This window comes from Hemitrygon akajei, chromosome 4 (genome assembly GCF_048418815.1).
Source record: "Hemitrygon akajei chromosome 4, sHemAka1.3, whole genome shotgun sequence".
Taxonomy (NCBI): domain Eukaryota; kingdom Metazoa; phylum Chordata; class Chondrichthyes; order Myliobatiformes; family Dasyatidae; genus Hemitrygon; species Hemitrygon akajei.
This window is the reverse complement of record NC_133127.1, coordinates 45,354,027-45,380,348: the sequence shown is the minus strand read 5'-3', so window position 1 is coordinate 45,380,348 and position 26,322 is coordinate 45,354,027. Positions and strand designations below refer to the sequence as shown.

The following is a 26,322-nucleotide window of genomic DNA, read 5'->3' as shown; positions in this document are numbered from 1 at the left end:
TTGTATACCAATTGTTATTGCACATTGAACATAAGGATCTACTCCTTTTAAATCTACTCATCTTTTTTCCCCAGTCCTGCTGAGGGCCTTAGCCTGAACTATTGACTGTACTCATTTCCATAAAGGCTGCCTGGCCTGCTGAGTTCCTCCAGCATTTTGTGTGTTGCTAGGATTTCCAGCATCTGCAGATTTTCTCTTGTTTGTGATGGTTCCCTGTGCTTCTAATTAAAATAATTACATTTGCATTGCCTGACACTTGCAGGAAGGAGAGAAGCTACTTCTCCCCACCCTCTCCCAGCTGATGACAATCCTTTTTACTAGATAACTGGGAAGCGGGGCAAATAATGGCAATTGGGATTTATCTCAGACAAGTGTGTGAAGTGTTGCATTTTGATCAGTAAATTAGAGGAGGACTGAAACATTAAAAGGTAGGGTCCTGGAGAGTCCTATAGAATAGCAAGAGCTGGGGGGTGCAGGTCGTAGACGACAAAAGAGTTGTAGATGAGTGCGTCCCCACAAAATCATTCAGACTTCCATAACCAGAAGTCTTAGATGAACCAGGAGATCCATAATCTGCTGAGGGCCAGATCAGTGACATTCAAGTCTGGCAACCAAGTTAAATACATGTGGTCCCAGGAACGATCTCCAGAAAGACATCTCACGTGTGTCAAGGCAGTTCTGGACCAAATGTGAATCGCTGAAGGATGCTAAGCAGCTGTGAAAGGGCTTGAATGCCATTACCTCTGACAGGTTAGGACATGAACGGCACAGCTTTGTGAGCCAAAGGGCCTGTACTGTGCTGTAGGTTTTCTATGTTTCTAAGATAAAACTATGTGACATAGGTGACAACTAGACTTTGTTCCAAGATGAGCTCAATGCCTTCTATTCTTGCTTTGACCAGCAAAACATGGAGGAACCTTTACAAATACCAACAGCAGCTGATGACCCTGTGATTTTGGTCTCTGATGTCGCCATGAGAGCATTCTTCAGGAGGGTGAACCCTTGGAGAGCACACGGTTCTGAGGGGCTCCGTGGCCAAAGTCCTGTGCTTATCAATTAGCTGGAGTTTTCACCGATATCTTTAACTTTTCACTTTGGCAGTCTAAGGTACCCACCTGCTTCAAGCAGGCTTCAATTATACCAGTGCCTAAAAACAAATTAGTAACCTGCCTCAATGACTTTTGTCCAGTAGCACTTACATCTAGAGAGATGAAGTGCTTTGAGAGATTGCTCATGAACTCCCGCCTTAGAAACAATGTGGATCCACTCCAATTTGCCTACTAGCATGTCTATAGCAGATGCCATTCCATTGGCTCTTTACTCAACCTTGGCCTCAATACTGCCTTGTACAATTCAATCCTCAATTTCCTTACTTGCAGACCCAAGTAATGTTGAATTAGAGACAACAGTTCCTCCATAATCTGCATTAGCACAGGTGCACCACAAGGCTGTGTAATTCGCCCCCTACTCTATTCACTTTATTCTTATGATTGGCACTGCTCCAACGCCATATTTAATTTTGCCGATGACACCATTGGCCAAATCAAAGGTGGCGACGAGTCAGCATTTCGAAGGGAGATTGAAAATCTGTCTGAGTGGTGCCACAACAACCTGTCACTTAATGTCAGCAAGACCAAGGAGCTGAATATTGACTTGAGGAGGAGGAAACTGAAGCTATATGAGCTTTTGCTTATTGGGGGATCAGGGGTGGACAGCGTCAGCAACTTGAAATTATTCAGCACCAAACTTCTATGTGTGGTGGAGAGTATATTGACTGGTTGCATCACAGCCTGATACGGAAACACCAATACACTTGAGCAGAAAACCCGACAAAAAGTAGTCGATATGGCCCAGTCCACCACGATTTAAAGCCCTCCCCACCATTGAGCATATCTACACAGAGCTGTCGCAGGAAAACAACATTCATCATCAAGAATCCTCACCACCCAGCCTATGCTCTCTTCTCACTGCTGCCATCAGGAAGAAGGTTCAGGAGTCTAGGAACCCACATCACCAAGTTCAGGAACAGTTATTACCTCTCAACTATCAGAGGAGATAACTTCACTCACCCCATCACTGAACTGTTCCCACAACCAATGGACTCACTTTCAAGGACTTTCCATCTCATGTTCCTGATATTTATTGCTTATTTATTTATGATTATTATTTATTTCTTTTTAGTGTTTGCACAGTTTGTTGTCTTTTGCACATTGGTTATTTGTCCATCTTGTTGGGTACAGTCTTGCACTGATTCTATTATGTTGCTTGGATTTTCTGTGAGTAACTGCAAGAAAATGAATCTTAGGGTTGTATATGGTGACATATATGTACTTTGACTCTATATTTACTTTGAACTTTGAACTTAGCTCCCTGAAAGAGGCAACACTGGCAGACAGAGTAATGATACAGGCATTTGCCATACTTGGCCAACTGGGATAGCATTCTGCGACCGTACAAGTGGTGAGACCACACTGAAGAGTATTCTGTGCAATACTGGTTACTCAACAACAAGAAGGATTTAATTAAGCTGAAAAGGATGCAGAAAAGATTTGTGAGGGTGTCACTAGAACAAGAGGACATAAGGAGAGGGTCAGAGTGTAGGAGGCTGAGGGGCAACCATTCGTGATCCTATGTCTTATGATCTTTGGCTACTGGTTTGTTTCCTCATAATACCTTCATCCGTCCCGGACAACATTTGACTCCAACCTCCACGCCTCACACAAATACCAGCCCCACACCATTACTTGTTGTTTTGGGTTCTGGAGCACAGCACAAATAAATGTGAATCATTTGGCAACATACAGTACATTTAAGGTGGATGTTGTGTGTGCTAGTCCCTGGACAAAATAACGGCTATATATTATAGACTGCTTCCAGTTCTATTCCGTTCAGTGGATCTATCGGAGCGAAGTATATCTTGGCACCATGATGTGTTATTCATTTATCAGAAATAGAACGTATGACAGGAAAAGGTTATGCCAAACTAATTAACCTAATGACACTTAATCCTTTCTGTTTGCACATGGCACATGTCCCTCTATTCTCTGCATATTCATGTGCCTGGCTAAATGCCTTTTAAATGTCATTATTATATCTATCTACCTTGAACACTTCCCATAACAGTTCATTTCAGACACCTACTACTTTTTTGTGTTTAATATCTTGCCTCCCATGTCTCTGAACTTTTCCCCATTCACCTCCAGAAACTGCAGAGGATAACTCTTCACCCCATTCTCCCTTGCAGCAAAACAAAGCATAACATTATTGTTGTGTATTTTCTTTGAAAATACCCAAAAGATACGATTAAAAAAAAAGAAAATTCACCAGCACTGAGGATGCTATTCACCAGGATTCACTGAAATTATCTAAATCTGCTCTCAGTCTCAGTTTCTCCTACCTTCTCCTGTCTTAAAAACCTGATGTCGAAAATGAAATAAAAATATAAAATGCTGAAAGAACTCAGTAGGTTAGGCAGCATCTGCACAGAGAGAGAAACGGAATTAACATTTCAAGTGCATAACGGATCCATCTTCAACTTGAAACATTAACTTTGCTTCCATTTCCACAGATGCTGTCTATTCTATTTGCTGAGTATTTTCAGTGTTTTCTAATGTTAGCTGAATTTCTTTCTCACTCTTTACAAATATGAAATAATCACAACATGTTTTCTAAACCCAGGACCAGTTCTGGTTTGTAAGTGACAATATATGCTAATAGTCTTTTCCCCAGCAAGGGAAGTCCAAAACTGGGAGGCATAGGTTTAGGATAAGAAGGGAAAGACTTAAGAGAGACCAGAGAGGCAATTTTATAAGACAAAGGGTGGTGTGTATATGGAATGAGTTGACGGAGGAAATGGTTACGGCAGGTACAATAGTATCATTTAAGAAGCACTTGAATAGGTAACTGGGAGGAGGGGGTAGGTTGGGGCTCAGAGGGATATGGTTAAAACTCAGGAAATAGTAAGTAGCAGAGCGGATAACAAAATGTCATGGACTGTTAGGCTGAAGGCCTGTACTCCATTCTGTGTTACACTATGATTTGTTTGCTGCTCTGAGAGGTGTCCTCTTCTCTAAGCTAAACTGAGGCTGTGACCTGCAACTAATGGGCTCCTGGACCAGATGCAGTGACAAACTGGCTTTGTGGCTGTGAACTTACTTTCGTGAACTTTAGTTCTGAATGTTAAATGCTGACTTTTCATTGCTTGATCAATTTGTTTCTCTTTGCACACATTGGCTATTTGATAGTCTTTTTTAATGGGTTCTTTCGGGTTTCTGTATTTTGCGGCTGCCTGCAAGGAGGCAAACCTCAAGGTTGTATATAGTATACACTCTTTGAAAATAAATACGTTTTAAACTTTGACTCTACTTCTCTAAGACCATGTCTAATTGTGAATTTAGAAAAAGGTGCCAGTCGAAATAAAGAATTTTCTGGCCTTTCATTGCTGATTGTAAGATCTTGCCGTGCATTTAATGCCTTGCTGTCTTTCTTGTGCAGTACCAAATTGCCAGCAAAGTGTTTCAGGACTCTCTTAAATTATAAAAGGCTCAGTATAAATGCAATTCATTTTTTGCTGCATTAGAATAAGGTATCACAAGTGAAGAATAACTCTGAGGCACTTAATAATCATCAGTCCAGAGTCTTCCAAACTATAAACATTATACTCTCAGTGGCCACTTTCTCAAGTACATCTGTACACCTCACTAATGCAAATATCTAATCAGCCAATCATATGGCAGCAACAAAATGCATAACAGCATGCAGACATGGTAAAGAGGTTCAGTTGCTGTTCAGACCAAGTATCAGAATGGTGACAAAATCTTGAACTTTGACCATGCAATGACTGTTGGTGCCAGATGGGGTGGTTTGAGTATCTCAGAAACTGCTGATCTCCTTGGATTTTCATGCACAACAATCTCTAGAGTTAACAGAGGATGGTGCGAAAAACAAAAAAAACTCCAGTGAGTGGACAATATCCAGTTCTGTGGGCAGCAAAGTGCCTTGTAATAAGACTATAAGATATAGGAGCAGAATTAAGCCGCTTGGCACATTGACTCTGCTCCGCCGTACATAAAGACTTAGTCTCCACAACTGCCTGTGGCAAAGAATTCTACAGATTCACCACAATCTGGCTAAAGAAATTCCTTATCTTCTTTCTAAAAAGATACCTCTCTATTCTGAGGCTGTGTCATGGACTCTCCCACCATTGGAAACATCCTCTCCACACCCACTCTATCAAAGCCTTTCTCCATTCAATAGGTTTCAATGAGGTCACCCCTCATTTTTCTAAGTTCCAGTGAATACAGGCTCGGAGCCATCAAACGCTCTTCATGTGACAAGCCATTCAATCCTGGAATCATTTTCATGAACCTCCTTTAAACCCTCTCCAGTTTCAGCACATCCTTTCCAAGGTAAGGGGCCCAAACGTGCCCACAATACTCCAACTGAGGCCTCACCAGTGCTTTCTGAAGTTTCAGCATCACATCCTTGCTTTTATATTCCACTCCTCTTGAAATGAATGCTATCATGGTATTTGCATTCCTCGCCACAGACTCAACTTGCAAATTAACCTTTTGGGAATCCTGCACAAGACCCCCAAGTCCCTTTGCATCTCAGTTTTTTGTATTTTCTCTCCATTTAAAAAATAGTCAACCCTTTCATTTCTTCTACCAATGTGCATGACCATACACTTTCCAACACTATTCCATTTGCCATTTCTTTACCTATTCTTCTAATCTGTCTAAATCCTTGTCGCCTTGCTATTTCTCAAAACTATTTGCCCCTCCACCTATCTTCATATCATCTGCAAACTTTGCAACAAAACTATCAATTCCATCATCCAACCAGAAAAGGCTTCCTTTATTCCCACTCTTTGTTTCCTGCCAATCAGCTACTTCTTTATCCATGCCCACATCTTTCCTGTAATACCATGGGCTCATAGCTTGTTAAGTAGCCTCATGTGTGGCACCTTGTCAGAGACCTTCTGAAAATCCAACATCTGATTCTCCTTTGTCTATACTGCTTTTTATTTCTTCAAAGAATTCCGTCTTCAAATAGCCCATAGTCAGGCAAAACTTTCCCTTGAGGAAATCATGCTGATTACGGACTATTTTATCATGTACCTCCAAGTACCCTGAGACCTCATCCTTAGTAATAGATACCTACATCTTCCAAACCTCTGTGGCCAGATGACTGGTCCACAGTTTCCTTTCTTCTGCCTCTGTCCTTTCTTAAAGAGTGGAGTGACATTTGCAATTTTCCAGTCTTCCGGAACCAATTCAGAATCTAATGATTCATAAAAGGTCATTACTAATGCCTCCATGATTTCTTCAGCAACCTCTTTCAAAACTCTGGTGTGCACACCATCTGATTCAGGTGACTTATCTACCTTCAGACCTTTCAGTTTCCCAAGAACCTTCTCTGTAGCTATGGTAACTTCACACACTTCATGCCCTCTGACACCTAGAACTTCCACCATACTGCTAGTGTCTTCCACTGTGAAGACTGATGCAAAATGCTTATTCAGTTCATCTGCCATTTCATTGTCCCCCATTACGAACTGTCCAGCATAGTTTTTCAGTGGTCCGATATCCACTCTCACCTCTATTTTACACTTTATGTATCTGAATAAACTTCTGATATCCTCTTTAATATTATTGGCTAGCCACATTCCTATCTCATTTTACCTTTTAATGACTTTTTAGTTGCCTTGAAATTGGCTTTTAAAAGCTTCTCAATTCTCTAACTTTCCACTAATTTTGCTCTATTATACACCCTCCTTTTGGTTTTTATATTGGCTCTGCCTTCCTTTGTTAGCCATGGTTGTGTCCTCTTTCTTGTAGAATACTTGTTCCTCTTTGGGATGTATATATCCTGTGCCTTCCAAATTACTTCCAGAAATTCGAGCCGTTGTTGCTCTGCCATCATCCCTGCCAGTGTTCTTTTCCAATCAATTCTGACCAACTCCTCTCTCTCGCCTCTGTAATTCCCTTTACTCCTCCATAATACTGATTCATCTGACTTCAGTTTCTCCTTCTCAAATTTCAGGTGAATATGATCACTTGCCCCTAAGGGTTCTTTTATCTTAAGGTCTCTAATCAATTCTAGTTCTTTGCACAACACCCACTCCAGAATAGCTGATCCTCTAGTGGGCTCAGCACAAGCTGCTCTAAAAAGTCATTTTGTGGCCAATCTAGATATTCTCCCTCCTGATTTTCCAACCTACCTGCATATTGAAGTCATTGCCTTTTTGGCATACATTTTCCATCTCTCATTGTAATTTGTAAGCCACATCCTTACTACTGTTTGGGGTCTGTATACAACTCCCATCAGTGTCTTTTTACCCTTGCAGTTCCTTAGCTATCCACAATGATTCAACACTTTCCGACACTTTGTCCTCTTTCTAATGATTTGATTTCATTTGTTACCAACAGAGCAACACCGCCGCCTCTGCCTCCCTGCCTGTCCTTTCGATACATTGTGTATCCTTGGACTTTCAACTCCCAGCTATAATCTTCTTTCAGCCATGATTCAATGATGCCTATACAACATCATATATGCCAATCTGTAACTTTGCTGTAAGTTCATCTACCTGCTCGCATTCAAATACAACACCTTCAGTCCTGTATTCACCTGTTTTGATTCTGTCTGCCTTTTTTGCAACACATCCTGTTGACTATAATTTTGCCCAATCAATAGCTTCTCCTCAACACACATTGCCTCTGTTTGTAAACCAGCTCCCTCATCTTCAGCACTATCATCCACCTTTCCTATGATACTTCTTGCATTGAAATATAGGCAGCTCAGAACACTAGTCGCACCTTTTGATTCCCAACTTTGTCTGAGGTCTTACCAACATCTGTCTCCACAACCTCTCCATGAACTGTTCTGGCGCTCTGGTTCCCATCCCCCTGCAACTCTAATTTAAACTCTATCATGCAGCACTAACAAACCTTCCTGCTAGGATATTGGTCCCCCTCCAGTTCAGTTGCAAACCATCCCTTTTGTACAGATTCCACCTCCCACCTTCCCTGGAAGAGAGCCCAGTGATCCAAAAATCTTATGCCCTCCCTCCTATGTCAACTCCTTAGTCACATATTAAACTGTATAATTTTCCTAGTTCTGACCTCACCAGCACATGGCATGGGTAGCAATCCTGAGATCACAACCCTGGAGGTCCTGCTCTTTAACTTAGCACCTAACTCCCTGAACTCCCTATGCAGAACCTCAATACTCTTCCTACCCATGTCATCGGTATCTACAAACGTTTGTACATGGACCACGACTTCTGTCTGTTCACCCTCCCAGTTAAGAATGCTGAGGACTTGATCTGAGATACCCTGGCACCTGGGAAGCAACATACTGTCCAGGATGCAAGTTATCGTCCACAGAACCTCTTGTCCATTCCCATAACTAATAACTTCTCTATCACCACAGCATGCCTCTTCTCCCCTCTTTCCTTCTGAATCACAGAGGCAGACTCAGTGCCAGAGACTCGCCCATTGCGACTTTCCTCTGTAAGGTCATACTCCCTCCCCCAACAGTTTCCAAAGTGATTGACCTGTTGCTGGGGGGCTGGGGGGCCAGGGGTACTCAGCACCAGTCCTTAACCCTTTTCACCTTCCTGTCACCCAGTTTCTTGTGTCCTGCATGCTGGGTGTTCCAGCTATCACCCTCCTCAGCCTCCCAAACGATCTGGAGTTCATCCAATTCCAGCTCCAACTCCTTAACGCATATTGTTAGAAGCTGCAGCTGGATGCACTTCTCACAGTGTAGTTGCTGGGGACACTGAAGGTCTCCCTGCCTTCCTACATCCTGCAAGGGGAGCATTCCACTTTCCTGCCTGTCAACCCTACTGTCCTAGCTGAATAGATATAAAGAAGAGAAGGAAGGGAAAAACTTAACTTTAAGCATTTCTTTTCTTTTGCTTTCTCTGGCTGAAGCCTTTCTTTGCGGAAGCCTCGAAGAGCTAAAGTCTCAAGATCACAACTCCAGTCCTCTCAGACGATGGCCTCTACACCTGTCCTGCCTTCCTTGAATTTGCTCTTGCTAATCAATCCCAAACTCCGATTGGTTGCTGGTCAAAGCTTTTTTTGCTTTACTGACCAACTGCTGTTTATTTATCCTCGAGTAATGGACCTGATTGAAGTCCCCTCCTCTCAACACTTCTGATGTCTGGATTTGCTGCTGGTCAAAGATAAGAGATCAGAGGGAAATGGCCTAATTGGCTCAAGCTGACAGGAAGGTGACAGCAACTCAAACGACCATGCAGAACAGTGGTATGCAGAAGAACATCTCTGAATGCACAACACGTCAAACTTTGAAGTGGATGGGCAACAACAGTAGAAGTTCACGGGCATTCGCTCAGGAAACACTTATTAGGTACACAAGGATTCAAGCTTGCTATACCAGAAGATCGTGAGAAGAAAATGGGAGTTTGGGGAAGTTTCCAACTGAATCACATTTACAAGAAGCTCAGTTTAAAAGACAGAGACACCATTCTTCAGCAAGAATTACATTTTGATCTGTTTCAGAATGAAACTGTTGTTTCAGTATTGACTATACATGGTGTAGCATTTCAATCCAAAGACTAAACTTGGAATATCACAAAGGAGGTGATTAAGCGTTTCTCTTTGCCAAATGTTTTGAGACATAGTTATCATCTGACTTGATGCTAATCGCTCCTGAATATGCATCAGGCCAAACATTGGAAGGTCAGCTGATGCAATGGCTTTGTTTCAATCTTCATGTGACAGTATCTTCTGCCTCTTAAACCTTACCAGTCAAAATAACTTCTTTCTCCCTGATGAGATTGCTGTGCACAGTTTACATAATGAGGACAATAATAGCACAACGTTCACTGCAAACAATCTCACCAATTCTTTATTAGTACTGCTAGGCACCTACGGGTTACTGACCTCAAAAGGAAAACCTTTATTTGAGTAACAAAGATGGGAGTGGGACCAACAGGACAGGTCTTTTCATAAGCTAGTACAGGTACGAGGGGATGAGTGCTCTTCTTCTATGCAGCTTGAGATTGGAACTACAGTTCTGGAACCAGCTATTTGTCTAGAGTAGCTGGGTTGTACAGAAAATGTTTGCATTAGTAGTTGTGAAAGGGTCTGTGAAAGGTCACAGTTTTGAGGTAATTTTTGGAAGAGGAGGCCTGGCCACACCATCCAAAGACTCTGCCTTGTCTAACACTGCATGCAGTAATTGCTACCAGAAAGCAGGCTGGGAAATGGGCTTCCACAGGATTTCTTACCCTGTTCTGCAGTGTTGGCATTTGGTGTGGTGTTGCTCTGTAACCTCTACCACAGGCAGCAAGCTCCTCAATACCAGAGTGTATAAAGATTACAAAGCAGGGAAAAGTTGGAAGATGACAGACTGATAAATTGTTGAGTGCCCTGTCTGTTTTCTGAAGCGAATCTTTCAAAAATCATCACCTATTTGGCACTCCCTGCAGAAGAAATCCCGAGGGAGAATTAATGGAAAATAATAAAAAGCGCCAGAAGTGCTCAGCAAAACATGCCACACATCACATCCGGTCAGAGCTGCCAATCTGATGCAAAGCTAAACACAGCTTCTCACCCCACAATATTTTATTTCTGTTTTCCAGTGTTTATGACATGTTGCTTCAGACTCTCTGGATAATGCTGCTTAAAGCCAGCACAGGAAACCTTAATGATGTCAGCTGGGCAGGGACTCTGCAGCATAACAAACATGCCTGATGTCAGTGGGAAGAGAACCTGAGATGAGACTCAAAAAGGAAGCAGTAAGGGAAAGTTGCTTTGGTGCCCAGTTCTTCCCACACTCACCTTAGCACCATTGTAATTAGTTATGCTACAACAAGTGTATGGGACATTGGAAAAAAGTTGAATTTCCCCATGGGGATGAATAAAGTATCTATCTATCTATCTATCACCCTGTACCTTTCCCCTCCTATAACCCTCCTATAAAAGACTGATGAAATAAATTTCTAGACAGTCTTCATGATTGTCATACAACCTTACTGATTTGTCATGTGTAAACTTACTGGTCCATTTCCTGCTTTTCACAGTGAGTACGATTCAAAATTATTTGACTGGTTATAAAGTGCTCTGAGGATAGTCTAAAGGCATGATAAAACCATGCCCTATAAATCCATCATGTTTTCTCTGAGAGTTTATTTTGCAATAACCAAAGTGGAATAGACTGATCAAACAATTTCATTGACAAAAATGATTGCATGATAACAAACTCTGATATAATCTTATTGTTAAATAATATACCTTATGGACATGCAATTCTGTATTGTAAAATTAAGATTACCCTGTTATCTAAATTACTTCTGGCTTGCTGTTACGTCTGAGTTCATCAGATGCTCACCCCATTCCCCTAAATGTGCCCAGGTATTCCAACAGCATGGAAGTAACTATTCTACTCCAGCAATTATTCCCAGTAAATCAGACAGCGAGAGCAAGCTGCCTTCCAACAGAAAGCATTACTTTGGTAACCTGATTCATAAATAAAACCTTTCCCTCAACAGCTCGCAGAATAACTGTAGACTTAATGTCGAGGATTTCAAAGATTAGCTTTGCATTTTATTTTTGTCTCAAGATAATTTTTGTTGACGGTGCTGATTATTTATTCAGTTCCCTCCTGCACAAGGTCATTCAATGACATTCTGGCACCCAACAAGTCAACACAATAATTCTTTGGTTGGCGTAACAGGGTAGAAGATAAAGCAAAATTATTCCAAGAGAGGAAGTTATTGGGTGTAAACAATTTAACTATCAAGGCAGATTCTTCCCCTGCCCATCATTCCATCAACTTGACTAAACTGCCCATCATTCCTAAAACATATCAATTTGAACTTAATAGACATTTCAAAGTTTGGAACTACTTTTTCCACCGGATTCAAATATAGACTGGAAACGGAAGGACTGATGCTGCCAGATTCTCACTACCTTGAAGTCCAGTCTTTGAAAGACGGGGATTTTATTGCTAAGTTTTCGACAGGAACCTGCCCCATAGTTTCCTGCACATAGATCCAGTGGTATCACTTGCTGCCGAAGTCCCGTAATGCTCACTACTTTCAAAGCACACAGAACACTGCAACCCAGGAATGGGTCCTTCAGTCCATGGTGTCCGTGCTTAGCATGATGCCAACTTAAACCACACTTCTGTCTGCATATGATTTATATCCCTACATTCCCTGCCTGTTCACGTAGATATCTAAATCTCTCTTAAATATTGCTGGTTAATCTACTTCCATCATCTTTCCTAGTAGCACATTACAGGCACACACGACTCTGTTTAAAAAAACTTATCCTTCATATCTCCTTTAAACTTCCCTCCTTACATTAAATATGTATCCTCGAATATTTTTGCATATGCACCCCAAGAGAAAGATTCTGATTGTCTACCCTGTCAATATCCATCTTAATCTTATATTCCTCATCCTGTCCATCATGAGTTATGCAAGTGAGAGCAGCAGACATACACTGCTGTTTGAGCACTGGCATACTTGCCCATGTGAGAAAATGGTGGGTTCAAATTTTGCTCCAGAGATAATACCCTTCAACCATATGGCACCTGAACCAGCATGGATAACTTCACTCACCTCAACACTGAACTGATATCAAAACTCAAGTTCTCAGGATTATGTATTTATCTGTTTGCTTGTTTAGTTCTTTTTTTTTGCACATTGGTTGTTTGTCGGTCTCTGTGTATAGTTTTTCATTGATTCTATTCTATTTTGTAGTTCTACTGTGAATGCCTGCAAATTTCTACTGATGTACTGTAGACAGCATTTTAACTGGATGAACTGCAGTCTGGTATGGGTGGGGTGGGGTTGACTACTGCACAATATTGAAGTAAGCTGCAGAGAGTTGTAAAATCCATCATAGGCACCAGCCTCTGTAGCATCCTAGATATCTTCAAGGTGCAATGCTGCAAAAAGGTGGCGTAAATCATTAGAGACTCCCTCTACCTAGGACACGCCCACTTTTCACTGTTACCATCAGGAAGGAGGTACAGAAGGCTGAATGCATACACACAATGATTCAGGAACAGCTTCTTCCCCTCTGCCAATTGATTTCTAAATGGACATTGAACCCATGAACACTACCTCACTACTTTTTATTTCTGTTTTTTGCACCAATTATTTAACTATTTAAAATGTCTGTGTGTAATTCAGTTTTTTTCTATGTCATCATGTATTGCATTATGCTGCTGCCGCAAAGTTAACAAATTTCACGAGATATGCTGGTGATACTCTGATTCTGATCCTGAAAATAAACCTATGTGTATGGTGGCATCTACATACCCTGATAATAAATTCTCTTTGAAGTTTGATGTTAACACTTCAGTTTTGGGAGTCCAACATGAAATGCAGGCAAGATTTAGGAAGATCCTGGCCCATTGGTGGGGGGGGGGGGGGGCAGCTGTTTTAAATGTCTTAAATAGTTCTTCCCCCTTATTGGCCTGCGTCTCACGAGACCCAGCCCACTATTCCCATTCAACCACAACACCACCTATTCCAGCCCACGGTTTGAAAATGTATGGCTTCTACCATGCTCCTGTTGCTGCTGTGCTTCCATAAACTGGAATGGTCCGTGACCTGTGACTTGGCTTCAGCTTGTGGAGATGAAGCCCCACCATTGACTACCCTGATGGCCTCTGACACCTCAATAAATTAATGGCCTTTCCCAATATTTCTATATGTCCCTCATTAAGAGTTAATTGACAAATATTTAAGTGATTAAAAATAAAACAATTAAATATTTTTTCTTAAGAGTGATTGTAACAAGAATTAATTAAGCCTCAATTTGTTATTTGTTCTTCATCCATTTCTTGTCTTGCCCACACCTTCGAGTTCCTTATCAACTGTCTGACTTGACCTTTGGCATATTTCATGACTCCGTGTCCACAGCTCTCTGAGGTACAGAACTCTAACACTCATGACCTTCTGAGAGAAAAAAAAATTCCTCATCTAATATGAAATTACAATGCCTTTTCCTGACTTCATGACCCTAATTTTAGATTTCCAAAACAAGGGGAAACAGCTTTTCAGCATTTTTCCTGCCATTCCTCTTAGAACCTTACAGCTTCTAAGGTCACCTCTCATTTTTCTAAATGTCAATGAATATTGTCCCAAGCTCCTCTACCTTTCCTCCAAAGCTAAAGCTAACCTCCTCACACCAGGGATCAACCTATGAATATTTTCTGATCAGCCTCTAACGGAACTACATTCAACACCTCACATAGCAGCACGATTACAGCACGGGGTATTCCGGAGTTTGGAGTTCAATTCTCATGCCATCTGTAAGGAGTTTGTGCATTCTCCCCATGAATGGCGTATTTTCTCTGGGTGCTCCAGTTTCCTCCCACAGCCCAAAGAAAGACCAGATAATAGGTTAATTGGACATTTTAAATTGTCCTATGAAGAGGCTGGTGTTAAATAGGTGGGATGCTGGGCTGGAACAGCCTGTTCTGTGCTGTATTTCCTTACCAACTCGGCAGGCTAGAAATCAATCAGGCATAAACCTCCTGAAGTCATTAAAGAGGCCTTCCAGAAAAGGTTGCCTTTCTTGAAATGACATGGCAAAGATGGCCACATCTCCAACAGGACTTTTACATCAACTGACGCTCCACGGCTTTACGCAGTTTTCTGCACTGAAATAACTGGGAAATCATGTTACTGCTGTATAAAGGCACTGGTAAGGCCACCTTTTGCATTCTGGGTATGGCTCTGGTTGCCCTGATATAGGAAGAATGTCATAAAATTGGGGAACATACAAAAAAGATATAAGAAGATGTTAACCAGGACAGGAAGGTTGGCCTATAAGGAGAGGCTGGACAGGCTTGGACTTTCTTTCCATGGTGATGGAATTGCCAGTGAAGAGCTTGGCTCGATGGTATGATGCTAAGCTCAAGGACACCGAGCAGTTTAAACAACTCAAAAAGGATACCATCCCGTACATAGCTCGCATCAACAAGACCTTGCTGCCAGGAAAACTCAAGCTGTGGTGCTTCCAGATCAGCATACTCCCAAGACTCATGTGGCCTTTAACAATGTATGAAATCCCCATCAACAAGGTGGAAAAGCTCGAAAGAGTGATCAGCACACATGTGAAACAGTGGCTTGGACTTCCACAATGCTTAAGTCCTGCTGGACTGTACGGGAACGGCAAATTGGAATTACCAATTACAAGTCTTGTGGAAGAATACAAATGCACCAAAGCAAGGCTGTTCATTACCCTCACTGAATCTGAAGATACTGTTATTCGAACAGTGGCCCCCCCGTGTGGCAACGGGGAGGAAGTGGACCCCATCTGAAGCTGTTCAGAGTGCTAGGTCTGCTCTTCGCTTCAGGGATGTGGTTGGCCAAGTCCAACATGGGAGAGCCGATCTCGGGCTCGTCCCAAAGGCTCCTCAATGGCACAAGGCAACATCAGTGCAGAAGAGACGGCTCATGATGGAGGAGGAGACTGGAGGAGGCAAAGCGACATGCCAGAGCCGTTTCAATGGCCAAGCAGGGCCAATGGACTAATCGGGAGAGCCTGGAAAAGAGGAAACTCAGTTGGCGTGACATCTGGGAGATGGAGGGATCTCGGCTAAGTTTTGTCATCAGAGCCACTTATGACCTCCTACCAACACCTCAAAACCTGAACCAGTGGTGGGGAGAAGACCCCACTTGCTCTCTTTCTCAAGCACCTGGATCACTAAGGCACATCTTAATAGGATGCACCATGAGCCTTGGCCAGGGGTGGTATACTTGGCAGCATAACCAAGTTCTCAGACAGCTGGCAGCAATCTTGGAACAGAGGCAAACTACCGTAAATGCTCTCCCACAAACATCGGCAGGAAATGTCCATATTACACGATTTGTACCAGCAGGCCAACCTCCAGAGCACCAAGTAACATCAAAGGACATAAGCATTCTGCATGTTGCTCGGGATTGGAAAATGGGCGTGGACTTGGAGAAAAAGCTTGTGTTTCCCCCAGACATTGCGGCTACAACACTCTGGCCAGACATAGTCCTGTGGTCCACAACAGCCAAGCTGGCATATGTTGTGGAATTGACAGTACCATGGGAAGATCGCGTTGAAGAAGCTTATGAGAGGGATAAGACCAAGTACTCTGAACTGGCAACTGAAGCTGCTCAGAACGGCTGGAAAACCAAAATTTTCCCTGTAGAAGTGGGATGCAGGGGATTCGTTGCTACATCTACGACCAGTCTATTGAAGAAGGTGGGGGTGAGGGGTGACTCCCTCCAACAAGCAATCAAATCCTTGTCAAATGCAGCAGAGGAAAGCAGCAATTGGATTTGGATTAAAAGGAAAGACAACAACTGGACTGCAAGATGAAGACAGGAGGGTACGGAACTGAGGGGGGTGTACCTGGGACGCCAGGTAGCACCGTTGAGCCCTCTGGAGACGTCGTGGGCTTATCAACGAAACGTCAAAGGAGGAGGATGCCCACCTGATGACCCTGATGATGTAGCTACTCTCCTCGTCACCACTCCAAGCCACTGCCAACATCAAGAGTGCCAATTTTATCATTGAGATTGAAACATCAAGTCCTAGTAGCTCTATCATGGTGATGGGAGACTGGGGAATGACCATATAGATGGGCAAGTGACTAATGCCTTGAAGTGGGCCCAGCCACTTGAAAAGACATGAGAAGAAATGGCACAGATGACATCAGGTGCCCCCAGGTGACACGGGGACCTTGAGGTTAATATATTGACCAAAAGGGATGATCTCCAGATCTTCCCATCAGAGGTTCGCCTTGTCATTTATGCTTTTAAAGAATATCCTCACTTGTTCCAGGATGTGCTCTATTCTGGGCAGGAATCCATTTTTCCACTGCTGTTATGTTGTCATAACATTTGAACTGCTTTGAAAATAAATTACAATACTATCACATTTAACCTTTCTTCCCCCCCGTGTTGCTGCATCTCTTCAGCTTACAGGAAATTATCTAGCATGATGCATTTCCACATAGTTTGCTGAAATGAACCTGTATAGACTTTAGGAGAGCAAAACCAGAGGTCCAAGAGCCAGTCCTCATCGGAGGATCAGAGGAGGAGAGGGTTAGCAACTTTAAATCTCTGGGTGTTACTCTTTCAGAGGAAAGAAAGCACAGCAGCACTACTACTTCCTTAGAGTCTGCGGAGGTTCAGTATGGCATCTAAAAATTCAGAATCAGAATCTGGCTTATTATCACTGGCATGTGATGTGAAACTTGTTAACTTAGCAGCAGCAGTTCAATGCAATACATAATATAGAAGGAAAAAATAATAAAAATATTAATAAGTAAATCAATTACAGTATATGTACATTGAATATATTAAAAAAAGCAAAAAAAAGAATGTTGTATATTAGAAAAAGTGATGTAGTGTCCAAGGGTTCAATGTCCATTTAGGAATCAGATGGCAGAGGGGAAGAAGCTGTTCCTGAATCGCTGTGTGTGTGCCTTGAGGGTTCTGTACCTCCTACTTGATGGTAACAGTGAGAAAAGGGCATGGCCTGGGCGCTGGAGGTCCTTAATAATAGATGCGGCCTTCTGAGACACCACTCCCTCAAGATGTCCTAGGTACTTTGTAGGCTAGTACCCAAGATGGAGCTGACTAGATTTGACAAACTTCTATAGATGGGTCACGAAGAGTATATTGACTAGTTGCATCACGGCCTGGTATGGAAACACCAATGCCTTTCGATGGAAAATCCTACAAAATGTAGTGAACTTAGCCAAGTACATCATGGATAGAGGCTTCCCAATCACTGAGCACATCTACATGAAATGCTGTCACAGGAAAGCAGCATCCATCAACTGAGATCCCCATCACCCAGGTCATACTCTATCCTCACTGCTGCTCTCAGGTAGAAGTTACAAGTGCCTCAGGACTCGCACCACCAGGTTCAAGAACAGTTACTGCCCCTCAACTATCAGGCTCTTGAATAAAAGGGGATAACTACACTCATCCGCCCCATCATTGAAATGTTCCTACAACCAAGTACCTCACTTTCAGGACTCTATGTCTTATGCCATTCTAGATTGGGTATTGAGCAATGAGGAAGGGTAAGTTAGCAATTTTGTCGTGCGAGGCCCCTTGGGTAAGAGTGACCATAATATGGTGAAATTCTTCATTAAGATGGAGGGTGACATAGTTAATTCAGAAACAAAGGTTCTGAACTTAAAGAAGGGTAACTTTGAAGGTGTGAGACGTGAATTAGCTAAGATAGACTGGCAAATGATACTTAAAGGGTTGACGGTGGATATACAATGGCAAGCATTTAAAGATTGCATGGATGAACTACAACAATTGTTCATCCCAGTTTGGCAAAAGAATAAACCAGGGAAGTAGTGCACCCGTGGCTGACAAGGGAAATTAGGGATAGTATCAAGTCCAAAGAAGAAACATATAAATTAGCAAAAAAAAGCAGCACACCTGAGGACTGGGAGAAATTCAGAGACCAGCAAAGGCGGACAAAGGGCTTAATTAGGAAAGGGAAAAAAGATTACGAGAGAAAGCTGGCAGGGAACATAAAAACTGACTGTAAAAGCTTTTATAGATATGTGAAAAGAAAAAGATTGGTCAAGACAAATGTAGGTCCTTTACAGTCAGAAGCAGGTGAATTGATCACAGGGAGCAAAGACATGGCAGACCAATTGAATAACTACTTTGGTTCTGTCTTCATTAAGGAGGACATAAATAATCTTCCGGAAATAGTAAGGGACCGAGGGTCTAGTGAGATGGAGGAACTGAGGGAATTACATGTTAGTAGGGAAGTGGTGTTAGGTAAATTGAAGGGATTAAAGGCAGATAAATCCCCAGGGCCAGATGGTCTGCATCCCAGAGTGCTTAAGGAAATAGCCCAAGAAATAGTGGATGCATTAGTGATAATTTTTCAAAACTCCTTAGATTCTGGATTAGTTCCTGAGAATTGGAGGGTGGCTAATGTAACCCCACTTTTTAAAAAAGGAGGGAGAGAGAAACCGGGGAATTATAGACCGGTTAGTCTGACATCGGTGGTGGGGAAAATGCTAGAGTCAGTTATCAAAGATGTGATAACAGCACATTTGGAAAGAGGTGAAATCATCAGACAAAGTCAGCATGGATTTGTGAAAGGAAAATCATGTCTGACGAATCTCATCGAATTTTTTGAAGATGTAACTAGTAGAGTGGATAGGGGAGAGCCAGTGGATGTGGTATATTTACATTTTCAAAAGGCTTTTGACAAGGGCTCACACAGGAGATTAGTGTGCAAACTTAAAGCACACGGTATTGGGGGTATGGTATTGATGTGGATAGAGAATTGGTTGGCAGACAGGAAGCAAAGAGTGGGAGTAAACGGGACCTTTTCAGAATGGCAGGCAGTGACTAGTAGGGTACCGCAAGGCTCAGTGCTGGGACCCCAGTGGTTTACAATATATATTAATGATTTAGACGAGGGAATTAAATGCAGCATCTCCAAGTTTGCAGATGACAAGAAGCTGGGCGGCGGTGTTAGCTGTGAGAAGGATGCTAAGAGGATGCAGGGTGACTTGGATAGGTTAGGTGAGTGGGCAAATTCATGGCAGATGCAATTTAATGTGGATAAATGTGAGGTTATCCACTTTGGTTGCAAGAACAGGAAAACAGATTATTATCTGAACGGTGGCCGATTAGGAAAAGGGGAGGTGCAACGAGACCTGGGTGTCATTGTACACCAGTCATTGAAGGTGGGCATGCAGGTACAGCAGGTGGTGAAAAAGGCAAATGGTATGTTGGCATTCATAGCAAAAGGATTTGAGTACAGGAGCAGGGAGGTTCTACTGCAGTTGTACAAGGCCTTGGTGAGACCACACCTAGAGTATTGTGTGCAGTTTTGGTCCCCTAATCTGAGGAAAGACACTCTTGCCATAGAGGGAGTACAGAGAAGGTTCACCAGATTGATTCCTGTGATGGCAGGACTTTCATATGAAGAAAAATTAGATCGACTAGGCTTATACTCACTGGAATTTAGAAGATTGAGGGGGGATCTTATTGAAACGTATAAAATTCTAAAGGGATTGGACAGGCTAGATGCAGGAAGATTGTTTCCGATGTTGGGGAAGTCCAGAACGAGGGGTCACAGTTTAAGGATAAAGGGGAAGCCTTTTAGGACCGAGATGAGGAAAAACTTCTTCACAGAGAGAGTGGTGAATCTGTGGAATTCTCTGCCACAGGAAACAGTTGAGGCCGGTTCATTGGCTATATTTAAGAGGAAGTTAGATATGGCCCTTGTGGCTAATGGGATCAGGGGGTATGGAGAGAAAGCAGGTACAGGGTTCTGAGTTGGATGATCAGCCATGATCATACTGAATGGCGGTGCAGGCTCCAAGGGCCGAATGGCCTACTCCTGCACCTATTTTCTATGTTTCTATGTTCTCATTAGTTATTGCCATATATTTATCTTTGCATTTACACAGTTTGTTGTCTTCTGCACTCGGATTGATCTTTCATTGATCCCATTAGTATTCTGCGGATTTGCTGAGTATGCCCACAAGAAAATGAATCTCAGGGTTGTATATGGTGACTTATATGTACTCTGATAATAAATTTACTTGGAACTTTGAAACTTTTCACGCAGAGTGTGCTGCTTTTATATGTAATGTGCTGCCAAAGTTAGTGGTTGAGACAAGTGCAATTATGATATGTGATAGGCACTGGGCAGTTATGTGATAGGGAGAGTTCAGAGGGATATGGGCCAAACACATGCAAATAGGTTTCTCATGGTTCAGATGAGTTGAGATGAAGCTGTGTAACTCTATAACTCTTTCATTTGGATGAGCTGCTAACTTTGAGTAAAACAGTTCATTTATTTTACTCTACCTTAAAGAATTTAATAAATTTCTGGCATAAAGTGTTTTAATTTTTTTTATTTTTTTATTCTGTAAGTCTGCTTAAACAGTTTATTGATCATGAAACCTATAAAGATAGTTCAGGGGCCTTTGCCAGTGACAAACAGTTAAATGCCTGCCAGGGTACTGGGTGGGTAGGACCTTGGGCTATGCCAACTAAGTGCAAGTGGGAACCACTCTTGGGTACAAAGGATCAGTTCATTGGCTCTACATATCTGGTCAGATTAGTACAGACAGACAAACTGGGTGGGGAAATTATGCAGTGGTTCAGATCCATCAGATGGCCCAAGACATCTGGAGCAACCCACTGGCATTTCTGATAGGTCAGTCTGGAAAAATAGTTGATAGTTCCTACATGACTGTTAAAGGAAAGACATCAAAACCCAGAAAGAATGCAGCGAAGACTTACGACGATGCTGTCAGGACTTGAGTGCAGAACTGTAGGGAGAGGTTGGCCAAACAATGATTCTATTCCTTGAAATTTAGGTGATAGAGGGGTGACCTTACAGAGATATATAAGATCATGAGGCTTAAGACAGGGGCGAATACACAGTCCTTTTCCCAGTATAGGGGAATTAAAAACTAGAGAGTACAGGTTTAAGGTGAGGGGTGAAGGATTTAAAAGAGAGCTAGGGGTGGGGGTCAACTTCTTCATGCATTAGGTGGTGTCTATATGCAACAAACTGCCGGAGGAAGTGGTTGAGACAGGTGCAATAATAACATTTAAAAGAAAGAGGAAAACGGGATGAGGTTTGGGAACCATGGTCAGCAGTTGGGCTGAGGAGCCTGTCTCTGTCTCTATTTCCATCTATGACTGGATGACTCCAAGTCAATACATACCTCTACATTGCAAATCAACACAACCCTCCTATTATTAAAGTGAACAGTCTTCCAAAAGCATCATGGTGGCAATAAGATTTACACTGTTAATTCTGTCCTTTCTAATGGCACTTGTCTATTAACGTTTAAAGTTCAATTACTTATTGGTGTGATGGTCTGTGTTGCAAGGAGCCTTGAAGAACCACATGTGGTTGCAGGTTGCGGACACCAGTTGGCAGCACAGAGCAGAATACTGTTCCTGTAACCGATAGGTTAAGTATTGTGGACAACCTGCAGTGAATGACCTAACTGAGGTGTTTAGAATATTGATAAATTGAAAAGATCTGGTGAAATTTCACTGAGATGAATTTCTTCAGAGACATTGCTTAACCTTGCTCTCCCAATTTTCCTCACCGTGGCCTTCCACCTTAATTATTTGCTTGCACTGCACTTTCTCTGCATCTGTAACACTAAACTCCACATTCCGTTTCTGCTTTTCTTTCAGTGCCACCTCGATGTACTTGTGTGTGGAGTGATCGGTCTGGATGGCATGAAAAACAAAGCTTTTCAATGTATGTGACAATAATCAGTAAATAACTAAATAATCTGTTATTTCCAGTATTTTCTGTGTTTATTTCAGATTCCAAACATCTGCAACTTATTGTATTCCTACTGCTAGATATAACAGTCATCGAGTCATACTGTACAGAAAGAGGTTTTACAACCCAACTAGTCAATGCTGACCAAGATCTTGGCCCATAACCTTCTAAACCTTTCCTGTCCATGCACCTGTCCATCTGTCTTTTAAAAGCTGTAACTGAACTTGCCTTAACCAGTTTCTCTGGCAGCTCATTCCACACAGATACCACTCTTAGTCTTAGAAAGTTGCCTCTCAAGTTCCTACCAAATCTCTTCCCTCACTCCTTATGTCATCTAGTTCTTGCCTCTGCAGCATTCACCCTATCTATGCCCCTCCTCTTTAAAATCAAATTTAATAAGTATTCTGACCATATATGATGTGCAACTTTTTAATGTGCCCCTCCACGAATAGTTTCCAATGTAATGAATGCCATTGACACAGTACAACAATGTCCTTACAGTATGGTATGTTTTAAACGACTGACTGAGGATGGAGTTCAAAGAACAGATTCTCATACTCGTGCAGCTCTGCGTACCCCTCCAGTACTAGATTTAGTCTCCCCTCTGACAACCACATTTTTCAACACCCTGCCTTTATAACACCACATGGGACAATTGTCATAAATATTAGCAGTGAACATGAGGTATCTTGTCTGGTCTCAGAACGTGTTGTGGGAGGTTTAAGACTGTGAAAGTTAATCAGTGAGAGAGGTGAGTTTGGCACCCCCCAGGCACATTCCCCCCACCTTGTAGTTACTCACCCAAAACAGCATCTGATCCCATATTCTTGTTTAGTCTGAAACTTGACCTTGAGAATTTGCTACGGTATCTGAAAACCCACTCAAGGGTTCCAATTATTGTTATTAAGGACAGAAAATTCTGGAAGTACTAAACAGATCAAGTCAAACCTGTGGAGACAGTGAAAGAGTTAGCATTTCAGATCAATGACCTTTCTGCAAGATTTTCAAGTCACTGATATGAAACAGAAATGCTGTTTCTCTCTCCACAGACGCTGCCTGACCTGCTGATTGGTTCCAGCACTTTCCATTTTGTTTCTGATTTCATGCAAGTTTTGCTTTCTACAGAACTACAGTACTGTGCAAAAGTCTTGGCTCAGTGTATACCCATACACTGTATATGTGTCTAAAACCTTTGCACAATACTGTAGATCTTGCCTGTTCTGAATAATGGGAATTTCCACCTGCAATAGTGATCAATCTTACACTAGGTGTATCCCTTTATTATAAGTGCACCCAATATCACACTTCTTTGTGTATGAATTATGAGAACTCACTTCAGATAGGGAAGTCTATTTCCTATGGCAAAAAGGGTAAAGGTTTAAAGTGACTGGTGGAAGGATCAAAGGACAATTGAGAAAATACCTTTTAAATCTGCAGGACAGTGAGTTTACAGAGTCATACAGCTGAGAAACAGGCCATTCGGCCCACCATGCGCATACCAGTCATTCAGCATACAGTACACCTATATCAATCTATTTACAGTACCAGAAACTGGTCCATAGCTTTGATGTACAAGATATGGAACTCACTAAGACTGATGAGGCAGAAACCATCACCGCTCTTAGAGTGTCCCTGAGTGAGCATGATGTTCCGTAACCTATCACACCATGGACTGACAGCTGAGAAGCTGTGTTTGCCTCAACTGACAGCATGTTTAGCATGGAAATTGCCCTTGGTTCCACGTGATAAATACCAACATCTAGAACAGTGTCAATGAGATGTGGGCGAGCAACTCACCCTGATACAGCCGCATGAACTGGGAGTGCAACCTGGAGACAATCACTGCATCAGGGAGCTCCCTCAGGAACAGCTTGAGGAGGCTCGCAACGGAGCAGACGTCTGCTTCCTGGACGAGATCGGGCACACCGCCGCTGTCATAACTCTGCCGCAGACGGTCCACCACCTTCACATTTCCGTTCACTCGGAAAAGACCTTCTTGTTCCAGCCCTGCCAGAGAGAAGCCACAAGTTCTGAGTTGTTGGTCAACCCATTAACACATCAAATGTACTTCTTTTGCCACTCACAGGACATGGGATGGATTTGATAACCATCCTTAAACTTTTTTGAACTCACGACACATTACAGGGTCATTTCAGGGTGTCATGGAAATGTGAGGACGTAGAAAGGGTGTTGCCTCTGGAGAGGTCACAGTATCAGAGAATGGGGTAACTCACTTAGAACTGAGATGAGGAGAAATTTACTCATTCAGTAGTTGGTGAATCTTTATAATTCTCCATACTGAAAACTGCAGGTTCGGCCATTTTCTGCAGGTTTCTGGATACTGAGGGAGTGGAAGGAAGTGCAGGATAGTGGTGCAGCTTTGATCTTGGTGGATTGTGCTGCAGGCTCAAGAGGCTGATTGGGCTGCTCCTGATTCTACTACTTGTGCTCTGAATTTGTATGCTTTGTGATTTTCATTTTCTCTGCTATAATCAGGGTGTTGAGTTTCCCAGCTTGCGAAAATAAAAATTAGGATTTGAAAAAATTCCCAGGAACTATAATGTTTGAAAGAGTTACATTGGTGTAGCGCCTCATGTATGTTCTTGCCCCATGCGTACGGTCAGGTGGAAGCTAAATCACACAAGGGTACCTCTTCTTGTATTAGCAAATCCAGCACATTTTTACATCCATCTCACAGTTTAATGGTCAGCATTACTCATCCTGGGACCTTTATTTCATAGATTGAATTAAAGTTTCCCAGCAGTGTTGAGGAATTTAATCCACTTCTCCAGATCATCAGCTCATTAGGCAGTAAAATAACCGCTATCCTACTATGTATTACCCAAGCAAGTTCGGGCAATGCGCATTTTAATCAGACTCAGTCTGCAAGTTGGTGTAACCTGTGAAAGGGCTTTGTGAGGAAGGACTGTAGTCAAAGGTCTGGCTATCAGTGGACACTGAGTGGCTGGGTCACATGTAAATAGCCTCACAAATACTTCAAGGGTGTGTTGTTCAAAGAGATCACATGAGGGGCATTTGTGCTTTGTACAAACCTGTAGAATGCATTAACTTGATGACACCACCTGTATACAGACTTGACAAATGAATGTTTAGACTGAACAATACTACGAGTGTATATTTCTTGCCAATATGTTTTATTGATAAGATTTACTTTTGAAATTGAAAAAAAACACTAAAATACTGAATGGATTTCAACAGATAACCAGTTTTCCTGCTGGCATGAAGCTATCTCCAATCTACACAGTGTCTTCTATTTTGCTCAATGTGTATTCCATATATTTTCGTCTCTGTCTGCCTCCATCTCTTATTCACCTGCCAAAAACTCCCAACTCCACCCTGCTCCCCTCCCCTACCTGCATGTGATCTTACACCCCTGTTCAGTCCACCAATTACCTCACTCCCCCTTTCCACTTTATACGGGCCGTCTCCCCTGGCCAGTCTCAGTCCAAACGCAGCATTTTGACCCGAAACGACGACAGCTCCTTTCTTCCGACAGATGCTGCTCCAGCAGACCACCATCCATCTTTACTATGGTCTTCAACAGACCTCATTATGGTAGAAGTGGAAACGGCAATCGCAAGGAATATTTGAAGGTGCAGCATTTTTATGTGGACAGATGATGAATCAGTCAACACATCAGATTCCCTGAGTTGCTTGCGACTCTGTCAATCCACTTGGGCTGTTTGTTTGTCAGAGTCTTTCAACCTGCCCCAAGTCCACACCATGGAGGGTGTAAGCTCCGGGTAATGGATGCCAATTTTACTTGAGGGCAGTATTTCACAGTGTGAAGCCAAAAGCCACAGGTTCAAAGCCTGTGAAAAAGCTGAGCACAAACTTCTCGGCTGACTCTCTAATGTTGCACTGAGCGACACTGCACTGTAAGGGCAAGTTCACATCCTTCTCTCCCCAAAACACAGTGTCATTCATTCACCGTTGCTGACTAACTCCTGAAATGACAACGCTTGTCAACACCTCCACAAGACAGATGATAGTGGCTCAAAAAGGCAGCTCA

General features: G+C 42.4%; 1 protein-coding gene across 5 annotated transcripts in view; it reads right to left on the bottom strand.

The window, feature by feature from the left end:
* Window positions 1–26,322, bottom strand: part of fam13a (family with sequence similarity 13 member A) — a 277,630-nt gene that overhangs the window by 216,676 nt on the left and 34,632 nt on the right. For all 5 annotated transcript variants that reach the window (XM_073042473.1, XM_073042470.1, XM_073042472.1 and 2 more), the window contains one exon: window positions 24,087–24,296. In XM_073042473.1, coding sequence (XP_072898574.1) covers window positions 24,087–24,296 — 210 coding nt within the window. The remainder of the gene's footprint in view (window positions 1–24,086; window positions 24,297–26,322) is intronic.